At 41.4% G+C, this 23,066-nt stretch overlaps 1 protein-coding gene and 1 long non-coding RNA gene across 2 annotated transcripts in view; one reads left to right on the forward strand and one right to left on the reverse strand.

The window, feature by feature from the left end:
- Positions 1–12,259, forward strand: part of FAIM2 (Fas apoptotic inhibitory molecule 2) — a 68,904-nt gene extending 56,645 nt beyond the window's left edge. Inside the window, exon 12 of the mRNA XM_069092591.1 lies at positions 7,820–12,259. Within this exon, the coding sequence (XP_068948692.1) occupies positions 7,820–7,969 (150 nt within the window). The 3' untranslated portion in view covers positions 7,970–12,259. The remainder of the gene's footprint in view (positions 1–7,819) is intronic.
- Positions 1–23,066, reverse strand: part of LOC138164657 (uncharacterized) — a 39,097-nt gene that overhangs the window by 13,228 nt on the left and 2,803 nt on the right. The window lies entirely within an intron of this gene.

Genomic DNA, 23,066 nt, shown 5'->3' on the forward strand with positions numbered 1-23,066 from the left:
TTCTAGGTAGTTTTCTTCCCCCTGCAATATGGTACTCAGTGCTTTTGTTTTTTAAATTTTTTCATTTTAAATTTAAAATTTTTAAATTTGTTTTTAAAATTCTACCAAGTTTTTCTTAGAGTCCTGTTATTCTTAAGTTACACATGCCTGTCCTAACTTTAAGTCAATGTCTTTGGCATAGAGTTCATGCATGCTTTCAGTACATTGTCTTTTGTTTCTCTCTGCCAAAGTTGCTTCCACTTTTGTATTTTTAAGATTCAAAATCTCTCATTCTCTTTCTCAGAACCACTTCTTTGGAGAGCTTTCCATTGTGTGTTCTAAGTTTTCTGTCCTTCTGTTTGCCTTTGTTAATTCATCTTTGAGAGCTCTGATTTCCAATCTATCTTCCTTTTTGGTGTCAGGGGAAAGGTGCTAATAGAGAAATACCCCAGAAACTAGATTATTTGGAATTCTGTCAATAGGAAATAATCTTAAAAGGTACATCCTATCACTAATACAATAATTACCCTGAACCACAATAAGCTCTTAAAGTGCCTTCATAATCATCAAAGAAATATTAATTGTTAAATTATATTCAGTTTTGGTATTGTTTATATCTTTTTATTTTTACTCTTTGAAAGTCTGGGCATAGTATTTAGAGTATCTATTTATTGAGGACAGCATTTTTCCAGGAACCTATGGAAGGTCCATGATCTTTGGACAAGAAGCATCTTTATTTCTGGCCTTCAAAGTGATCTGATGAGTGAGAAGGCATGGATGGCTATCTTGAATTATTCTATAGTTTGGTGTTTTTGTTTTTATTCCAATTTCTTTGGGAAGCCCACCAAATTATTTTTTCCACTGAGGATTTTTGGTTCATTTTCCTTCATAGGCTATTATACTATGTTTTTTGACATTTAAAATTTTTTTGTTGCTCGTTTTTTCTTCTGTCTTTGTGAGTAACACTTGTTTTACCTGTTCAGGATCTGACTTATACAGCCTTTCTCTTTTAGATTTTTTTGTCTTTCATGATTTTTCCTTTTATTCCCACTAGCTTGTGTCTAACCTCTCTCCTATCTCTTCTGGCTCTTTCCCTGTCCACTTCTGCACAGACCTCAGACTAATTGGATTAGGGGTTCTGAGGGTCTGGTTAGGTCCCTGCTTGAAGAAAACTCTGTAGAGAAGGCCTGACCCCAGTTAGGGTTCTAATCCCCTCTCTCTTTAGCATAGAAACCCTTCCCCTCTGGCTGGCTCTGTAATGCCATTTTCTAACCCTGCTAGAGTTGGAATCCCTTTTTTTCAATTGGCTGGGCAGAATTAATGTCTTCTTGTTCTTTTGGAGCATGGGATGGGAGGGAGGTGTTGAGGAGAGGGGATTTAGATTTATTCACTACCATGGGAGAATGAAGCAGAATCACCCACAAAAGAAGTTTTCCAGGTTGCTTGAGCTGGCTGCCTGTGCCCAGGGCACATGGTGAGCTGAGGGTTGGGTTGGTGAGTGGGAGCTTTAAGTATATAAGTTCTCCATTATTATTTCATGAGCTTTTTATATCCTACTATATTTCTGTCTTCTCATCTTGAAAATGTACCTTTAATTACTCTAGATTTAGAGTTTCTTTCTTTTGAGACTTTTTAGGCTGGCTATATATTAAACCGTGGCACTTATCCCCCAGGATTGTTACGAGGATAAAGATAGTACATAAAGTGCTTCATAAACCTTAAAATCTTATGTGAGTTTTAGATTGCTTTAAGATGTAAAATCTGCTAAGTCCTCTTTCTCCAATATTCCTTTGCCTACTCGGCACCTCAAGTGTCCTGGGAACGAATCCAAATATTTTAGCTTTTCATTCTTCACTTGTCTTGGGAGCACACCCCTACTAGGGCATACTAGCTGGCATTTAGCGAACACTTTAAGGGTTTCAAAGCACTCTACAGATATTATTTCATTTTTTTTCTCACTGTAATCCTGCAAAGTAGGTACTACCTTCTTTTTTTTTTAATTTTTCAAATGCTTTATTAGCTTCTGATTTACATCATTCATTTCCGCCAGATTTTGAGTTACAAATTTTCTCCCCATTTTTCCCCTACCCACCGCCCCAAAATAGCAGTCCCACAGGATATCCCCTCCTCCAATCTGCTCTCTTCCATATTTTCTCCCATACGCCTTTCGGCTTTTCCAGTGGATCTCTATGTCCCAGTGCCTGTATATCTTATTTCCTAATTACGTGTAAAATAGTATTAATAATAGTATATATATATATATATATATATATATATATATTTGAATATTTGATTTTAAAACTTTGAATTCCAGATGCATTCCCTTCCTCCCTTGTCACCCACCCTTGCTGGGAAGATAAGCAGTTCAGTATAGGTTGTACATGTGCGGCTAATGCAAAACAATAACGTAGTAGATATATTGTAAAAGACTGACTATATTTCCCACCATCCTATCCCACCTCCCACTTGTTCTATTCTCTACTTTGATCCCATCCCTTTTCAAAAGTGGGTGCTTCCAACTTTCCTCCCCCCCAGTCTGCCCTCCCTTCCATAATCCCCCCTCTAATCCCCTTCCCCCCTACTTTCCTGGAGGGTGAGATTTTATTTATTTATTTAGTGTGTATTTCATTCCTTCCTCAAGCCAATGGGAATAAGGTTGTCCCATTCCCTTTTGCCTTCCTATTCTTCCCCTCCACTGTAACCATTCTCCCTTGCCTCTTCTATATGAGATAGTTTACCCCATTCTGTCTCTCCCCATCTCCTTTCATTATATTCCTCTCTCACCTCTTAATTTCACCTTTCAAGTATCATCCCTTCCTGTTAAATTGTTCCTGTGCCCTCTATCTATGTATACCTGTAAACATATATACACACATTCACATATGTATACATATGCCCATATACCCTCATATATAGACATATATATATTTCTATTCCCTTCAACTACTGAGAAAAGTTCCATAAGTTACAATTATTGTTTTTCCATGTAGGAATGTTAATAATTCAACTTTAATAAGTTCCTTATGATTTCTTTTCACTGTTTACCTTCTCATGCTTCTCTTGCTTCTTGTATCTGAATGTCAAATTTTCTGTTCAACTCTGGTTTTTTCAGCAAGAATGCTTGAAAGTCCTCTATTCCACTGAATGACCATATTTTCCCCTGAAACATGATACTCAGTTTTACTGGGCAGGTGACTCTTGGTTTTAATCCCAGCTCCTTTGACCTCTGGAATATCATATTCCAAACCCTTCGATCCCTCAGTATAGAAGCTGCCAGATCCTGGGTTATCCTGATTGTGTTTCCAAAATATTCAAATTGTTTCTTCCTGGCTGCTTGTAATATTCTCTCCTTAAACTGGGAATTCCGGAACCTGGCTATTCCTAGGAGTTTTCTTTTTGGGATCTTTTTCAGGAGGTGATCGGTGGATTCTTTCAACCTCTATTGTGCCCTCTGGTTCTAAAACATCAGGACAGTTTTCTTTGAGAACTTCCTGGAGGATGATTTCTAGGTTCTTACTTTGATCATGGCTTTCAGGTAGTCCAATAATTTTTAAATGATCTCTCCTGGATCTATTTTCCAGGTCAGTGGTTTTTCCCGTGAGATATTTCACATTGCCTTCTATTCTTTCATTTGTTTGGATCTGTTTAACAGCATCTTGATTTCTCATAAAGTCATTAGCTTCCATTCGCTTCAATCTAATTCTGAAGCAATGATTCTCCTCAGTGAGCTTTTGAGATTCTTTTTCCATCTGGCAAATTTGGTTTTTTAAGGCATTCTTCTCCTCATTGCCTTTTTGAGCCTCTTTTGCCATTTGAGTTAGTGTGTTTTTTAAGGTGTTATTTTGCTCAGTCAGGCTGTTGACTCTCATTTCGTAGTTTTCTTCCATCATTCTCATTTCTCCTCCCAATTTTTCCTCCACTTCTCTTATCTGCTTCTTAAGGTCCTCTATGGCCTGTAACCAACTCGTATTTTCCTTTGAAGCTTTTGGTGCAGGAGTTCTGACTTCACTGTCTTCCTCCTGTTCCATGATTTTCTCCTTTTTGTAAAAAATTTTCTCCAAAATTGGAGTCTAATGTTGGAATATTCTGTCTGCTTTGTTTCCTTTGCCTGGTCATGTCGCCCCTCAGTCACTTGACCCCTGGGCTTTTTGCTACAATAGGACTCTGCCACTGGATAGGGGGGCTTTCATCCCAAATGCTGGGGTTTTCTCAGCTGCCGGAGGTATTAGATGGGTGCCCTCTCTGAGATCTCCACACGCTCTGGCAAGCTGGACACACACCCCAGGACCTCCACCCTAGACTGCAATCCAGATCCAAGCAGGTTAAAGTAAGAGCGATTACCCCCTCAGACTGGTGCTTAGTCCCCCTACACTCTGCAGGCCAGGAGCTAAAGCTGTCACGTGGTGCTGGCTGGCTGTGCCAGCATCTCAGCGGCTTCTCGCCCCAGGGGCAAAAGCCACACACTCCCACTTACTGGGTCCTAAAGTCCAAACTGCACTGGCCTCTCACTTTGCCCTTCGCATCTGTGTGTTGATAAATCTGGAAATGGCCACAGCTGCTGTTGATCTGGAGTCCCTCTGGCCAGAGGCTGGTCAGGCCCGCCCTGGGACTAAAGCCTCGGGTGGGGCTGGGCTTGGCTCCCAGAGCACTGTGCTGGCAGGAAACTGGACAATTTCTGCTGGCCTGCTATGCTGTCCTCAGTGGGAGGTTAGCTTCTCTGTGTCATTTTGTGGGTTCTGCAGCTCCAAAATTTGTTGAGAGTGCCCTTTTTACATGGATTGGGGAAGGTGGAAGCTGGAGCAGTGGGGAGGTCCTGCTTCTACTCTGCCATCTTGACTCTGCCCAGTACTACCTTCTAATACTACTATTTTCCCCATTCTACAGGTGAGACAAGTAAGGTGGACAGAAGTTAAATGACTTGCTCAAGATCACACAGTTAGAAAATGTCTGAGGCAGGATTTGAACTCAGCCCTAGAGTTCTATCCATTAAGCCACCTAGTTGCTTATTGACTGATGCAAGAACAGAAGGCAGGAAAGGAATCCCTACTGTCTGTCCCCATAGAAGAAGCCTTTTTCTTATCCTTTGCTCATGCAACCACTTCCCTATGTTGATAGCATATAGATTATCCTGTCTCAAAGGAAACCCAGAGCTTGGTGGTAGCCAGGACAAGAGGAGAAATCCTGCATGTACCCAAACTCCCACTGCTAAGTGTTTCCTTTCCACAGATGCTACCTTTCCAGATTCTTCTTCTCAGTGCTGATACTCCCAGAGCCTAGGATCTCACCATAAAGGCTCTGTCCAGCTCTCTTCACCTTCTTTCAGTCCCTCTTTGCCTTTCCCCCAAACCCCCAGATACCCCGCCCCTCCCAGCCAATCCATAAACCAATCAAAAACCAAAAAGTCTTTAGAAGTAGATAGAGTGGGGGCAGCTAGGTGGCACAGTGAATAGAGCACCTGTCCTGGAGTCAGGAGGACCTGAGTTCAAACCTGAACTCAGACACTTAACACACACAAAAAATTAGCCATGTGACCTTGGGCAAGTCACTTAACCCCAATTGCCCTACCTTCGCCTACAAAAAACAAAAGAAGTAGATAAGAGAATTGGGCCTGGAGTGAGGAAAACCTAGGCTCAAATCTTGCCTCAGACACTTTCTACCTTTGTGACCCTCAGTTTCCTCATCTGTAAAATGGGGATATTAATAACACCTACTCCACTGAGTTGTGATGATCAAATGGGATAATGTGTATTTTGTAACCCTGAAAGAGCTACATGAATTCTAGCTATTGTTATCATCAATATTATTATTACTAGATACCCAGATGTGTTCACCTCCTACCCTCTGGGAGGTCCCACTCTCCTAAACTGACCTGGAAAAGCATTAAGGGCAGGCACTACAACAAATGGACAGTCATTGAATCAAGCTGGGCCTAGCTGAGCATGGGATTAGAGTAGTGGTGATCAGGTCCAATGCTAAGTAATAATGTGAAGTCAGAAAACTTGCCTTTAGTACCTCCCTGTCAACTTTTCCATCAGGATCCTTTTCCTCCTTCCTGCCCTCATTAGAGATCCATCCTTTGTCCCTTTTTTTTTCTGCAGGGTCTTGCTCTCAAGTCACTGTCAGCTAAGCTGTTCTATTGACAGAGTGTAAGGGGGGAATGTAGGGAAGGGAATAAGCATTTATTAAGTGCCTACTATGTACCAAGCCCTGTATTATATGCCTTACAAATATCATCTCATTTTATCCTCACAACAACTTTGGTGGTTAGGTGTTATTACGATGCCCATTTTACACTTAAGGAAGCTGAGGCAGAAAGAGGGGAAGACCTGCCCAGATTACAAGTAAATGACTGAAGCCGTATTCAAACCCAGGTCTTGCTGACTCCTGGCCTGCTGCTTTATCCACCCACGGGTATTTCCTTTTTTTTTTTTCCTTTTGGAGGGCAATTGGGGTTAAGTGACTTGCCCAAAGTCAAATGGCTAGTGTGTCAAGTGTCTGAGGCCAGATTTGAACTCAGGTCCTCCTGACTCCAGGGCCGGTGCTCTATTCACTGAACCATTTAGCCGGGGTATTTGCTTTTTAAAAGGGAACTGGCAAAACTAAAAGAAAGAAAATTATAGGAAGGGAATTACAGGCAGTGACAGTGATATAATGAGGTAGGGAGCCCTGTCCATGAAGTACTCCTTTACATCACACTAGACAGACCCAATGGAAGGGTCTATGAGTCTGAGCAGGCAGTCACCTGGATCTTGGGAGGCTGGCCAAGGTCCTGGATTGAAGGCAGGTCATCAGAGGTTTGGTGGGCATTAAGTACTTTTGAAAAGAAAGGGGGGGAAAAAAGCAACCTGGGTCTTATCCACAGGAAAGGGACGCTGCCCATGCTTAGGGCATGCAAAGGACAGCCTGTGTTAACTTGGGCAAATCACTTCCCCTCTATAGACATCAATTCCTTATTTTAGTTTCTTTTCTTGTTTTAATGACCAGAAATCTGTTTTTTCTCCTTTCTATTCTCCCCTCCCCCAATTCAGTTTTTTCATCTATAAAACGAGTAAGTGGGACTAGATAACCTCTGATAACCTCTGAAGTCCCCGCCAGGCCTCAGTCAGCGATCCTGTGAGAGATAGAGAAGGAGCTGTTACTCCAGCAGCTTGAGATTCCAGGCTGTCCAGTTTGAGTGTATGGTTAAAAAAAAAAAAACAACAACTAAAAACACATAGCTGGGCCAAGCACAGCCCTTTGCCCACTAAGGATTCTTTTCTCCACAGAGAGATGATTGTTACTCTCCTTATACAAATAAGGAAACTGAAGTTCAATAACCCCCAGATTCATACAGTCAACCCACTATGTCAAAGGTACTTTGCAAAGCACTGAGGATTTAAAAAAAAAGAAAAAAAAAACAATCCCTGCCCTCTAGGAGTTTACTTCTCTTGAGGGAGAGAATATGTACATAGATACAAGATTGAATTCAGCTCTTATGTCTAACACTTTTTTTTTCATGATGCCACATTGCATCTTGCAAATATGGTCCAGGGGGAATCATGCATAAACTAGATTAATTTATCTTGTAGTTGAGAGATCTCTGAGAGATCAGGGTGGAAAACAGGTAGGTTCAGAATTAGTGTGTGTGAGAAGAGGTTTGGGAATGGTTTAGAGTAGAGGGTAAAGGACCCAATGGAGGGGTCTGTGGGTCTCAACAGTCAGGTATCAGCAGGACATTCTCAACAGAATTTTGATGAAGGACACCAAAAATCAAATGAAAAACTCAACCTCATAACATACCCTACTGGTAGCCCTTCTCAGAATAGTCTCTGACAGTAATAACTCTCTTTTGCCCCTCTAGTTCCTGGCATTTGACACACAGCTGCTAATGGGAAACCGGCGCTATTCCTTGAGCCCAGAGGAATATATTTTTGGAGCACTCAACATTTACCTGGACATCGTCTACATCTTCTCCTTCTTTCTGCAGCTTTTTGGCACCAACCGGGATTGAAAAGCTTCCCTTTTTCCAACTCCAAGAAATGCAACCTGTTGTCCCCTTGTAACATCCATCCCCTGCTCTTTCCCAGCCCCTGAGATATAGCACTAAACATCATATTAGCCATCATCCCTCTGCCAATTATGCTCCTTTTACAGCATCCTTGGAGTTATTTTGTAGGTTGTATATATGTGAGGAATTCTGGAAGCCTAAAGGACTGGAGTCACTAAATTTCCTGGTTCCCTGCCCATCAGGACTCTCATTTCCACTTCCAAATGTGAGATTGTAAATCCAGTGTACTCCCTTTCTCCCACCTTAATTTTGTGGTATAAGAGTCCAAGGGATATGACAGAAAATTGTTTAGGAGCTTAGATATCAACAGAGGGACCCATGGGTAAGCTGAATCCTGAACCCCAGAAGATTTGTGTGATTGGAGAGGAAACTTCCTTCTTTGTTACTGCCCTCATCCCTACCTTTCCCTGGGTCAAAAACTGAAGCATTTTATGCAAGGGGATGAGTTGGCATAGGAGGATAACATAGACTCCCAAGATTCACACCCTGAAGATAGACAGAAGCAACATGGTATAGTACTTAGAGTCACAGGACCTGGGTTTGAGTCCTGTGTCTGCTGCACACTACATATATGACCATGGACAAGTCTCATAGTCTCCCTAAGGCTCAGTATCCTATCTATAAAATGAGGTCCTTTCTGGATCCAAAGCTATGAGCTTGTCTATACGTGGAGGAAGAGAATCTTCAAATGGCCTTTCTTTGTACATGTGGGAGCTTTGCTTAGATCTGTGGTTGCATTTCCAATACAGTGCTAAAAAGATACATGTGTAGAGTTGGGCACCCTGGGGTGGCAGGGGCAGAGAGAAGTGAGCCCCTGCCAAGAGTCTCATCTAAAGGTCTGCTCTGAGGTCTCTGACAGTGAGATAAGAGAGGTACCAAGCTGAGTCACATATCAGAAGGAGATCACAGCTAAAGAAATAACAAATCAGTGCCCAGATATGCCCAATCAAAGGAGGTATTTGAGAGATGTAGAACAGTCCTTGATGTACTCTCTGCCTCCCTGTGCTATAGAGCTGGCTAAAAGAATCAAGAATCATTTCCCTTCCAGATCCCCAAGTTGTCTTCTAGGGGACTGGAGAGGACTTGGGATTGGTGAATAGTACAAAGCAGAAATGGTTCCTGGGCCCTAAAAGAGAAGGAATGCTACCTTCTGGTGAGTAAGAGAGAAGAGCCTTTTTTTTTTTAAATACTGGTTTGGGTGGGGAGTAGAATAGCTTCTTTCCTATGCTGAGATCCCCAGCAGGGGATCCCCTTCTCCCTCCCCCCAGTCCTGGGGTGGCCACCTCTCTGCACCCCATTTCCCCAAAGTGCCTCCCTAGCTTGTTGCCAGGTCTTAAAATGCCCAAGCCAGAGCCTGTCTCTACATACTCCAAAGAGAAGACACTTCTCACTCTTCCAGCTTTCATTCTCTCCCCTCTTCAGTCCAGGTCACTCCAACCTCCCCTGAAGGGTCAAGTGTGCTCCCTCTCTCTCCTCTTTATCATCCCATCTCCCCAGTTTGGAAACTGGCCAGCCTCTGGCTAACTCAACCAAGCCCCTGATAAGAACTGGGTCCATGTGATGAGGCTGGGGCCCCTTTTCGCCTGGGCGATCGGCTGGGATCCTGGGCAGGTGCGTGTGCGTCAGCTACCCAGCCTCTGGCAATGTAGCCTGCATTTGGGAGGGACTCGGTTAGTGAGGCCTGGGGGAGTGGGGGTGGGGAGGGAAGGAGCTTGCTGCTCATACATGCTGTGGTGGCTCTGGTAAAAGTGGAAAATTACTGGGTGAAGTGTTGAAGCCCCTCACCCCAGCCATCAGCGTTCCTTCTTCCCGCCTTTCCTTCTAGCCTCCTTTTTGCATGTTCACTCTGGACAGCATGTCTGTTGCATGAACAAGATCTTCCCTGGGCTTTGTAGCTCAGGTTTTCCATTTAGGGAAAGAAGTGGGATGTATTAATTTCCCCATACTGCCCCTTGACTCCCATCCCTTGGTACTTCCACCTGACATGGATTAAATGATATGTCTGAGTACTCAAGGAGCAAAGAAAACTGTCAACAGGGGGTTGGAGCAGGAGGCAGTTAGCCCAACTGTAACTGGAGTGGGGTGATTGGGATTCTCAGAGTGGTACAAATTTGCAGATCCCTCACAGCATTTAGACTTCTTCAGCAGAGTGGAAACAACTGAGCTTAGTGCCCAGGTAGTGAGAACAGTTAAACTAGAAAGCTACCCGAAGATGTACTTCCTTTATAGGCACCCCGGGTGAATTATGCCACCCAAAGAGAGGCCTTGCTGTGCCCTCGAGATTCATTCTTACTTTCCAAGGAGCTGGGTGCTTTTAATGCTGTTTGCCCCAAGTACATTTGCAAAGTATGATCCAGATACAAAAATTCTGGGAATCGGAATGGGCAGGCTAGCTGGTAAGATATAGCCTGGGGAACTTATGTTCCCCACTCAGGAACACTGGGGAAGCTGATGCCCTCTGTGCTGTTCCGCATCTTCTAATATCCCTTTTACTTCCTACAGAGAGATCTCCCTGCCCAATCTATCTGAGACTGTATTTGATCCTGGTTGCTAGACAAGTCCTCTCCATGCTCTGTGCTTCAGATTCCCCAACAGGCTGAAAGAGTAGAGTGTTGGAGGGCAGCTAGTTGGCACAGTGCCCCGACCCTGGAATCAGGAGGACCTGAACTAGCCGTGTGACCTTGGGCAAGTCACTTAACCTCAATTGCCCTGCCTTCCCCCCTCCAAAAAAGGAAAAAAAAAAGAGGAGAGTACTGGGGAGCAGAATGATAGATATTAGGAAATTTTGAATCTTGAAATGATTGATGAATAGGATTTGTCATTTAGCTGCTGTTAGTAGGATCATCTCTTGCTCTCTGTCTTTCCTTCTCTATTCCTGACCCTATGCAATCTCTTTTTGGTGGCTATTTTCTATCCCTTTTCAATCTCCAAGCTATGTGCCTCCTTCCATCTCAAGTTTGGGGTCTTTTTCTGCTCCCCATTAAGCCTCAGCACCATCTTTTGAGCCTCCCCCCAAAGTGCCCTCTAGTGTCTAACTTTTTTTTCTTCCAAAATCTTTGCTTCTTGCCAGAATCAACTTGCTTCATTAAAAATGGAGCAAAAGATTTTTCCAGAATTCAGTTCTCAACATGTCCCAGTCTATCCTCAGTTAAAAAAAAAAAACTATCAGAATGTGACTAGGATATAGAAACCGGTGGAAATCTCGGGAATCACTGCCGTTCCTTTCTTTGTGTTTGTTGAACTAAAACCACGTGCTTGATTCCTTTGTGTGCTATGGGAAGGAGTCTGAAGTTATGAATGATCTCAGCATTTCATGAAAAGAAACTGAGGCTCAGGGAGGGGTCACATTCACAAAATTAGGGGGAAAGGATACAGATAGCCCACCTTCCAGGTTTCTTTTACTCCCGGAGCTGATTGGAGAAGCGTAAGTCATGAAAGACAAGCCCCAGAAACACCTGTATGAGCTTTTGAGGAGAAGGGGTGAGGAAGCAGGAAGGCAGGATTACAGGAAATCAAAGTTAGATGGAGAGGAAGAAGGGACATTCCCGCCCCCCGCCCTTTTTATAGCTCACATTTTTGTTGGGGGTGGAAAATTGAGCTGAGGACCACGGACTTTATTAAAAGACCAAGGAGTATCTGAGAACTTGACCCAGGGCAAGAGTCCAGTGGGAGGGGGAGGGGGAGGAGAGAAAGGGAGCTCAGAGTTCCTGGGAGTCTCTGGTGTCCCTCCCACCAAAATCCTCTGCATTAATTACTGTCCAATCCTGCTGAATAAACCTAAAAATATAGCAGGTCTTGATTTCTTCTTCAAGATCATGCAGGGGAGACCCCAGGAATGCTATTTCCTTGATTAGATTTCTCCCCCATTTCCCCCCACACACCTTTTTCTACTGATGAGACACTTTAAAAGCTGCTGTCACGCCCTCCCCAACACTCACCTGAAAAGTCATCAGCATCTCAGGTTTCTCACTAGAAGGGATGGGTTTTGGCACCTTTGCTGCTCCCATGTGGCTCCTTAGGGTAATATGGACAGGCACTGGCCCAGCTGAAAAAGTGGAAAATCAGAGCTGATCTGCCGCAAACCCCTCTAGCTTGAATGTTTGTTTCTCTGTTGCCTGAATTCCTCTAATGTCTACCTGGTGGCTGACACTTGTTCCCTTCATTTGCCTAAATTTCTTCCCATAGGCTGTTAATGCCCCTGGGGCACGAATAAAAGCAATTATGGTCCCAACACCTTTTTCTCTTGGCTGATTTGTGATATTCTCCTCAACTACTGGATGATGTGGGGAGGGGGAGGAGGGGACCACAGGGTGATTCACTTTCAAGTCACTTGACTTCACAACAATGCTAACTCTCTCAAGTGTATTATTTCTATTTTCAGCTATTATTATGAGAAAGAGAAAAAGGCATATCTCCACCTGCAGGGTCCTACTGATCCTAGAATTCAGTCATTTCTCATGAGAGTGATGCATACATCACTTCTGAATGTATTTGTGTTCAAAGTTCTGCAGTAATAATCACACTTTACATATGGTTTTTTCATTTGATTGCAGCAATCTGGAAAGTCAGGTAATGCAAATAGCAAAAGTCTCATTTTGCAGATGAAAAAGTTGAGTCTATAGATGTTAAATGACATGTCCCAAGTCACACAGCTACTAGGTACCAGAGGCAAAATATGAACTCAGGTCTTATAACTCTGAACTCATTGGTTTTTCCACCATATCACAGCTGCCTAGTAAGGCAATGTACAAAGAGGAAGTATGGTCTCTACCCTTTAGGGAGTTTTCAGGTAGGGAAATCAGCAGGTGGTGAGGGAACTATGGTAAAAGGGAAAAGGATTGGGAGACAGCAATATTTATTACCGTGTTTCCCCGATAATAAGACCTATCCCGAAAATAAGCCCTCCCCTTACTGTGTAAGATTCCTCTAAAATAAGCCCTCCCCCGAAAATAAGCCCTATTGAGATTGCTACTGTAGTGAAGGTGATCCCCTGCGCTACACGCTACATTACGGTACCCTCTGTATGCACTGTCCCCCCCCAGGTGAAACGCACGCCACGCTCCGAGCTGCATCCAATCAGAGCTGCAGCAGTGAGCGCGTCATCCTGTTCTTCCCCAGTGATTTGCTTATTGAATAAAGGTACATTTTTTTGTTCACATTTACCTGTTTATTAAAATTGCTGTCAATGTTCATTAAAATAAGCCCTCCCCTGAAAATAAGCCCTCTGGTGTTTTTCTGTCCAAAAAAATAAGAAGAAAGTGTCTTATTATCAGGGAAACATGGTAGGTATGGACTGTGCAAGACAGGAGAGTCAAAGAAAATAGAAAACACTATGTATGCATAAATAAAACATTAAAACACTTATAAAGGAACATATTAATAAGTACAAACTCATGTGGCCTAAACTGAGTATAAACCCTAAAAAATATAGATTAACGGAGTGCCCAAAGTGAAAAGAACATTTAGTCAGTGGTGTTTGTTTGTTCATTTTAAGGGAAGAGATATAAATAGATAGAACATGCTAGATTGTTGAGTTATGGCATATGACCTTGATCTTTCCAACTACAATCTGAAAACCACTATAAATCCCTTAGAACCATGAGCACTGAGCAATTTAGTAAAACCTCAAAGTTACTTTAATTTGCATTTCTCTCAGTACTAAGTGATTTGGAACAATCTCTCATATAGTTATTAATAATTTTCAATTCTTTTGAAAGCTATCATGTTCCTCTCATTTGACCACTTATCCATTAGGGAATTTAATAAACAAGAATTTATTGAGCCCTGTTATTTTCCAGCCAATAGGGATACAAATGTAAAAGGTGGTTCCCCAGTGAGAATACAGCAATATGGATAGAGAAACAATTGCAGAAGCTGATAGAGAGAACAATGAACCTTGAGGAAGCAAATGTGACTAAACCATAAAAAGAATTTCAGGGCATGAGATGTCCCCCCAAGAACTGCAGGCATGCCTAACTGGTCTTAAAGAGAAACATAAGAGCTCAAAGTGTGATACACTGCTGGACAAAGTAAACCAATTTATGAGAGATTTCCAAGCTGCAAAGAACAATGGAACTTGGGAAGATTCAGATCAGTCTAACCCCAGGACACCTTCCCATGTGTAGGCTCTGTTGTTGTTCTGTTGTGTCTGACTCTAAGTGACCCTGTGAACCATGGAATTCCAGGCTCTTCTATTTACTTAACATTTCTATTATGTCCCAAGATCTGTCCAAATTTGTGTCCATTGTTTCTATGATACTACCTGTCTGTCTCATCCTTTGCCATACTCTTTTCCTTTAGCCTTCAATCTTTCCCAACATCAGGGTCTTTTCTAATGAGTAGCATCTTCTCACTATGTGCCCAAAGTATTTAAGCTTCAGCTTCAGTATTAGACCTTCCAGTGAAGAGCCTGAATTAATTTCTTCAAATCAAGTAAAAGATCAGCTCTGGTCAACCAGACTCAAAGGCAAATACCTACAGAGAATCTGCTGAGAGAACAGCACACAAGAATACATATCTGGGAAAAACAAGGGGTCATGGCCATTGAATGCAAGGACCCTGACAATAAAGAGTAGGTAAGGGAGGCGGAGCCAAGATGGTGGGGTAGAAGCACAAACTTGACATGAGCTCTCACTCCAATCACTTCCAATACATGTAAAAAAATTACTCTAAACAAATTTTAGAGCTACAGAACCCACAAAGGGACAGAGAGAAACAAATCTCCCGCTTAAGGCAGCCTGGCAGGCCAACAAGAAGGGTCTATTGCCCCATGATGGGAGCCTAGCACAGTCCCCCATGAGCCTGTGGTTCTGGCCCCAGAGTGGCCCCAACTAGCAGATCGGCTGGAACAGACTTCAGGAGAGTGAATCACCAGCAGCTGTGGTGGTTTCCAGACCTCAACCCATAAACGCCAAAGACAAAGTAAAAGGTCAGTGTGAAACTGTTGGAACAGGGGGGCAAAAGGTGGTGGTGGCTAAAGCTGCTACCACACAGTTGCTTCTGGAGCTCCTGGCCTACAGATTGTAGGGAGACCAAGCAACCATTCAGAGGATAATTGCTCTTGCTTTAACCTGCTTGGATCTGGATTGCTATCTAGGGTGGTGGTCCTGGGATGTATGGCCAGTGTGCCAGAGCCTGTAGGGGCTGCAGAAAGGGTGCCCTCCTAATAGCTCCAGCAGCTGCAAAAACCCCAGCAATTTGGGACACAGCTCTCTCAACTCTGGAAGCAGAGTTCTACCATGGCAAAGAGCTCAAAAGTCAAGTAATTGGCTGGCAAGAAGAGCAAGCAGAGAAAGCACAATCAGACCATAGAATCCTTTTTTGAGGACAAAAAGGATCAAACAGGGAATGGGAGGAAGACAATGAAGTCAGAACTCCTGCATCAAAAGCTTCCAAGAAAAATATAAACTGATTACAGGCCATGGAAGAGCTCAAGAAGGATTTTGAAAATCAAGTAAGAGAAGTGGAGGAAAAAATTGGGAAGAGAAATGAGAATCATGCAAGACAATCATGAAAAGCAAGTTAATAGCCTGCTAAAGGAGATCCAAAAAAATACTGAAGAAAATAGCACCTTAAAAAATAGACTACCTTGGGGCGGCCAGGTAGCACAGCGAGTAAGAGCACCGGCTCCAGTATCGGGATGACCTGGGGATCAAATCCGGGCTCTGACACTTAGCACCCACCCAGAAACACCTGGCCATGTAACCTTGAGCAAGTTACTTAACCCCAATTGCTTAGGGGCGGCCACGTGGCTCAGTGAGTAAGAGCACCGGCTCCAGTGGCTCCAGAGCAAGTTATTTAACCCCGATTGCTTAAAAAAAATAGACTAACTCAAATGGCAAAAGAGGCCCAAAAGCCAATGATGAGAAGAATGCCTTAAAAAGCCAAATTGCCCAGATGGAAAAGGAATTTCAAAAATTCACTGAAGAGAATAATTCCTTCAAAATTATATTGGAGCAATTGGAAGCTAATGACTTTATGAGAAATCAAGATATTATAAAACAGATCCAAACAAATGGAAAAAATAGAAGGCAATGTGAAATATCTCATTGGAAAAACCACTGACCTGGAAAATAAATCCAGGAGAGATAATTTTAAAATTATTGGACTACCTGAAAGCCATAATCAAAAAAAGAGCCTAGACACCATCTTTCAAGAAATTATCAAGGGATGGCTAGGTGACACAGTGAATAGAGCACCAGCCCTGGAGTCAGTAGGACCTGAGTTCAAATTCAGCCTCAGACACTGTAGCAGCAAGCACCCCAGCATCTCCAGGGTGGCTGCCAACACAGGTTCTTAGATCTGCTTTTCTAAAGGAAAGCAACTCAAAATGGGTTAACAAGCTTACTTTTATCAATCAAACACATATCATTTACCTAGTTCAGGGGGAAAAGGTCGGCACCCCAAACTTCAGAGTATACAGACAGAAGTTACAAGACAGAGAAACAGAACAAACAGACAGGCTTCCAAACTGTCCAACCATTACATCCACATCAAATCACAGTTACCAGAGAGGGAAGCATCAACATCTGGGTTTTCAAAGCCAGGAGGGCTCTCAACAGCTGCCCAGAGTCTCATCTGGTCAAATCATACAACACTTCTCAAAGTGAACCCCAAAGCAAAGCCTCATATTAGGGATTATTTAGCCTTCTCCTGGATCAGAGAATGTAATCACCCTCTTGACCCACTACCCAAACACACAAGGTGTGGGCATTCCTAAAAACCAAGCCTCCTACCACAGGCTCCATGTGACCATATTCAGCCTATTGGGGGGCAGAGTATATTTTGAAATCAAGGAAGGTTCTCAGAGTCTCTTAAGCCTATCCAAAGGCCTAGGGGCAGGAAAGATCTTTAAATTTGCATTTCCATTACAGACACTTAACATAAAAACTAGCCATGTGACCTTCAGCAAGTCACTTAACCCCAATTGCCCTCCAAAAAGCAAAAAAAAAAAAAAAGAAAAAGAAATTATCAATCAAAATTGCCCTGATATTCTAGAACAAGAGGGCAAAATAGAAATTGAAAGAATTCACCAATCACCTCTTGAAAAAGATCCTAAAAAGTACACTCCTAGGAATATTATAGCCAAATTCCAGAATTCCCAGGTCAAGGATAAAATATTACAAGCTGTCAGGAAGAAACAATTTGAGTATTGTGGAAACACAATCAGTATAACACAAGACCTAGCAGCTTCTAACATTAAGGGATCATAAGGCTTGGAATATGATATTTTGGAGATCAAAGGAGCTAGGATTAAAACAAAGAATCATCTACCCAGCAAAACTGAGTCTAAAACTTCAAGGGAAAACATGGTCATTCAATGAAATAGAAGATTTTCAAGCATTCTTGATGAAAAAACCAGGGCTAAACAGAAAATCTGACTTTCAACTGCAAGAAGCAAGAGAAGCATGAGAAGGTAAACAGGAAAAAGAAATCATAAGTAACTTATTACAGTTGAACTATTTACATTCCTACATGGAAAAACAATAATTGTAATGCATAACTTATTTTCTCAGTATGAGGATAGTTGAATAGAATATATATGTATGTATATTTATATATACATATATATGTAGGTATAGGAGGATGTATGTGTATATAAATATATATGTGAGTGTGGGCATATGTATGTACATGTATACATAGACAGAGGGCACAGGATTAGATGAATAGGAAGGGATGATATTTTAAAAAATAAAATTAAGAGGTGAGAGTGGAATTTATTGGGAGAAGGTGAAAGGGAGAGATAGAATAGGGTAAATTATCTCATATAAAATAGGCAAGAGAAAACTGTTACAATGGAGGGGAAGAGCAGGAAGGTGAAAGGGAATGGATTAACCTTACTCTCATTGAATTTGGCTCAAGGAGGGAATAACATACACACTCAATTGGGTATCTTACCCTACAAGAAAATAGGGGGGAAGAGATAAAATGGAGGATGATAGAAGGGAGGGCAGATTGGGGAAGAAGGTAGTTAGAAGCACACACTTTTGAAAAGGGATAGGGTCAAAGGAGAAAATAGAGTAAGTGAGGGGAGGGATAGGATGGAGAGAAGTATAGTTAGTCTTTCATAATATAACTACTACGGAAATGTTTTGCATAACTACATGTGCACAACCTATATTGAATTGTTTATCTTCCCAGTGGGAGGAGGGGGGTTTGAGGAGGGAAGAAGGAAAAAAATCCGGAAATCAAAGTTTTAAAAACAAATGTTTAAAAAATTTTTGCTTTTACAGGCAACTGGAAAATAAGATATACAGGCATTGGGGTATAGAAATCCATCTTGGCCTACTAGAAAGTTGGGGGTATAGGGGAGGATATAAGAGAACAAATTGGGAGAAGGGGTAGTAGAGAGAAGTAGGCTTGCTATTTTGGTGTGGGGTAGGGGAAAGACAGGGAGAAAAATCTGTAACTCAAAATCTGGTGGAAATGAATGTTGAAAATTAAAAATAAACAAATGAATAAAAGAATATTTAAGAAAAAAAAGAACATAGGCTACTTGATGGCAAGGACGCTTTAAAAAAAAATAGGTGAGGAAATTGAGCTACTTTCTGCTTTATCAATGACCTGGATGAACATAGGATTTATGTGTGCACCCGAAAGGAACGCAGAGGCTTGAATCCAAGAACACAAGAAGGAAACAGAGATGACACTGGGGTTGGAGCTTCTCCCACCCCAAAAGTGAACATGACCTCAACACTAGTTGTATGTGGCTTCCTTCTACCTGGGGTCATTGGACCCCACACAGAAATGACAGAAAAGATATACAGGAAAAAAATGTGATATACAGCACTGTATCAGACAGTGGATCCCACAGTGGGATATGGCACATGCAGTTCACATTATTTACCTCATAGATCTTTTCTAGATGGGTCACAAAGAAGATTCCTCCTATCTGTGTTGCAAGAACTCAGAAAAGCATCTGAAACAACTGCTAATTAACAGTATCAATGAATGAGTCTTACAGTCTGTGTGTATTACCTATACCCTTTCATCCTTAACCTTTCACATACCTTCCTAAAAGAAAGGAGTTCTTTTCTTCAGATAAGTCTGGGAAGGACTTTAGACTGGAGGAGTATTTTTCTTTCTTAATGTTTTCTTCACTAAAAAAAAAAATAAGTTTTAATATTCTTTGCCATTCATCACTTCCAAGGTTCACTCAGAGCGGGGTAGTTTCTACTGTTTTCTCTTTTCCAGAGATGATCAGTGTGTTCTCTCTTCAATCCAGTGGTGCTGGCCTCCTGCCTTGTCCATGAATGAGACACCCCATCTCTCAGCTCTCAGACATGTCTGTCTTCCATGCCCAGCATACTCTCCCTCCTCCATTCCAACTACAGACCTCCCTGACTTCCTTTAAATTCCAACTAAAATCCCCTCTTTTACTGGAAACCTTCCCAATGCCTCTTCATTTTAGAGGTTTCCCTCTGTTAATTATTTCCTATTTATCCTGTGGATAGCTTGCTTTTCATATATTTGTTTGGTTTCCATTAGATTATGAGCTCCTTGAGGGCAGGAACTGCCTTTTGCCTCTTTCTGTATTCCCAGAGTTTTGCACAATTCCTGACACACAGTAAGTGTTTAATAAATGTTTATTGATTAAGTATGTAGTTAGTAGTATGTCTCACAAATCCTGCTCCATCTGTTTCCTTTGAGGAAAACTTTCTGTGCCCTAAGGTTCTAGAACCAAAAAGATGAGGCAGAAACATTTGCTACAGTCTTATAATAGGAATAATAATAATAATAATAATAACAATATTTACATACCTACTTCACAGGGTTATTGTGAAGAGAGCGCTCAGCAAAACTTAAAAGTAAATGGAAAGAGTTTTCATTTTTGTCATTTGGCCTTCCACTTATAGAGCCTTAATGTTATCTATCTAAAAGAATAGGGAATTATGACTGTCATAGCTATAGAAACATGGATGGAATTCATGTAGACTTGCTTACTTACACATAAAACTCCATTTCCCATTCTGACCTTTTGGCTCTCTCTCCCATGCCTGGACTGTATTTCCTCCTCACCTCTGCCTCATAAATTCCCTGTCTTCCTTCAAGATATAATTCAAGGATTACCTTCCACGTAAAGCTTTTCTTAACCCTAACTCTAATTACCTTGTATTTTTTCTGCATATACTTACATGTGTCCATGCTATGTCCCCTAAAGAAATATAAGTACCGTAAGCATAGGGGCCTACAAGGGGAGAAACATTTCTGTAAGGTACAATGTCTTTTAAGGCCTTTTTCACAAAAAATAGTTAATAATGAAAAAAGGGAAGAAAATGTATTTTTATGTAAAGGAAAAAAATTACATTAAGTCAAAACATCAAAAGAGATGTTTCCACTTGTGGATCAACATTTTGATGTCTTATATGAGTAGAAAAGTGCCTCGTTTTAATATACACTGCTAAAACAAAGAAACAGCTTTCAGACATGATTTGGACAGTTTGAAAGAGAAAAATAACCCATAATGCAGATATACATATTAGGTGCTTGTTGATTAATGTTGACCATGATAATCTAGAATAGTTCTATACTCCTCTTCCTAAAATGTCATAGTTTATATGACACTTAAAGGTTTACCTTTACCCTTTTCACCTAACAATCCTGTGGGTGTAGTAAGGGTGAGAGATATTATCCCTAATTTATAGATGTCAAAACAGAGGCTCAAAGGAGTTAATTGTATTGTCACATAGTTAGGAAGTGTTAAAACCACATTTATATAGCTAGTAAGTACTGAATACAGACTATGAATGCACCCTGACCTTAGGTTTATCATTCTTTATATTATACTTTACTTTCTATTATGCTATGCTATGCTACACTATTCTATACTACCTAGTAGGGCATTATTTTTCAGTAAGTGCCACTCTTACTGACATCCCCAAACCTCAAAAATCTGTGTGAAGATGTGCTATTGATGTAGTTTTAGGGGAGCAGGGACCCCAAAATACCAAGGTTCAGGGCAGAGTTATATGGAAAGAATTCACAGACTCAAGCAGTCTTCCAGTCAAGTGGCAAAATATTGATTGTAACCCTATATGGAGGGCAGAGCTCCTTAGGGAATTCAAAACCTAACCAGAGTGATGCTAAAGCTTATACAGAAAAATTACAGTGAATTGTGTGGCAAGTATACTAATTAGGTAGTGAACATACAGTTTCTGTACCTTGGGTACAGGAGTCATTCATTACTGACATTGGGGGAGGAGGCGGTATGGACCCAATTCTAAGGGGTCTGTATGTCTATACATCTATATTTGTGACAAGATAGCCTTGGGAGTTGGTGTCTATAACTTGACCTCTGGATTGTATATGGTTAACTGTGGGAATCAGTACATGATAATTCTGCTGGTACAAGAGAGTCCTGTTAATATAAGGGAAATTCTACAGAGGTCAGCTTGTTCTTGTAACAGGGAGAGATAGTTTGCCTCACTGGGCCCACCCATGAATTATAGCCAGAAATAGGGTCTTTGGGCCGGGGAGAGATATGATCCTAGGGCTGGGCTCCAAGCACAAGCACCTATCACTATTGCAAAAGCTTGAATTTGGGTGCTAAACAGATTACTCCAAGAGGCTACATATTTTTTCAACCAAATCTACTTGAATCAATCCATCCACAGCAGGTACAGGGTGACTATATTCACATACAGTTATTTGCACAACTGCCTATACTCAAATCCAATTGAGCATAATCCCCATGCCCACAGAAAGGATCAGTATCAGATGGGAATAAAGATGGCAAAAGCAGGTAGACTGGACTAAGTGAATATAGAAGAAGACATCCCTGCTAGAGAAGACACAATTGTGAAAGAACTAAAAATTCCAATATTCAAGGTATCTAAAGAAGAGAAAGATGGTTGGGGGTGGGGGAGGGAGGGAATCTCTGGCTTTACTGCCTGAGAGTCACAAAAGAGTTACTAAAAAAAATCAACTACCTACAACTAATATATGCCTACTGTCCCCTCCCCATATGAAATCTTTAAGTGAGACTATACAAAAATTGAGGACATTCTCAATAAAAGCATTAGTGCAGAACAAGCAGGCTTTCAGGAATGCTATTCAGCCGAGGACCACATCTTTACCATTTTACATTTGACTAAAAGATAGAAAGAATATAAGATCTCATTGTGTTTACTGTTTGCTAAATTATGAATAAGCATTTGACTCACTAGAGTAAAAGGCCTACTCAAAGGCTCATTTCCGAAAAGGTATCTCCTATCCATACATAAAAATAGTCTAAGATTCTTTGAAAAACATAGACACACAAATAACCCTTGTTCAATGACTTCACCAAGAGAGGGATAAAAATGGAGACATATGTGTGCTTCTACAAGGTACCCCCTCTTTAAGGCCTTTTTCATAAGGAACAATTAATGGTGAAAAGGGCCAAGAGGAAATATTTTTGTGTAAATGATGAAATTTATATTAATTGTCAGAGGATATGGGATATTGCCACAGTTGTGGATGAACATTTTGATGTGTGAGTGGCAAAAGAATTCTGTTTTAATATACACTGCTAAAATAAGCATATGAAGAAACAGCTTTCAGAAAGGATATGGACAGTTTGAGAGAGAAAAATCATCTGAATTTGTAGTCTGTTGCCTCCATTGCGTGGGAAGAAAATTAATGTCATAATGAGGCAGTGAATGATATTTTGTTGAAAATCTGAGAAATGTGCATGTAAAGAAACAGAGTTTCAAGGTCATCGGAGAGATAGGATCATGGAGAACTTTAGAGAACTGTAAAGTATGAGGATATGTGAACTAATTTGCATATACATGTTTTACGCCTAACAAGGATAAAAGAAAAAAATCTATAAATATCTGAAGACTGAGGTATAATTTTAAGAGGATTATTGACTTGATAGGAGAAAACTGGGGAGTTGTGACTTTTTAAGTAAGAAACTAAGTCACTGAGAGTCAGGAGGTTCTCATTTAAATCACTAAGCAGAAGGGAACAGATTGCAGCAAAGGAAGTAGAAAAACCCAAGCAGCGGTGAAAGCACAGCAGGGGGATGCTACAAAGCTCCTCTAAGTCACCAGAG

Source organism: Petaurus breviceps, unplaced genomic scaffold (assembly GCF_028583685.1).
Source record: "Petaurus breviceps papuanus isolate PSGF00001 unplaced genomic scaffold, PetGlider_PUasm1.0 191, whole genome shotgun sequence".
In the NCBI taxonomy this organism is placed as follows: domain Eukaryota; kingdom Metazoa; phylum Chordata; class Mammalia; order Diprotodontia; family Petauridae; genus Petaurus; species Petaurus breviceps.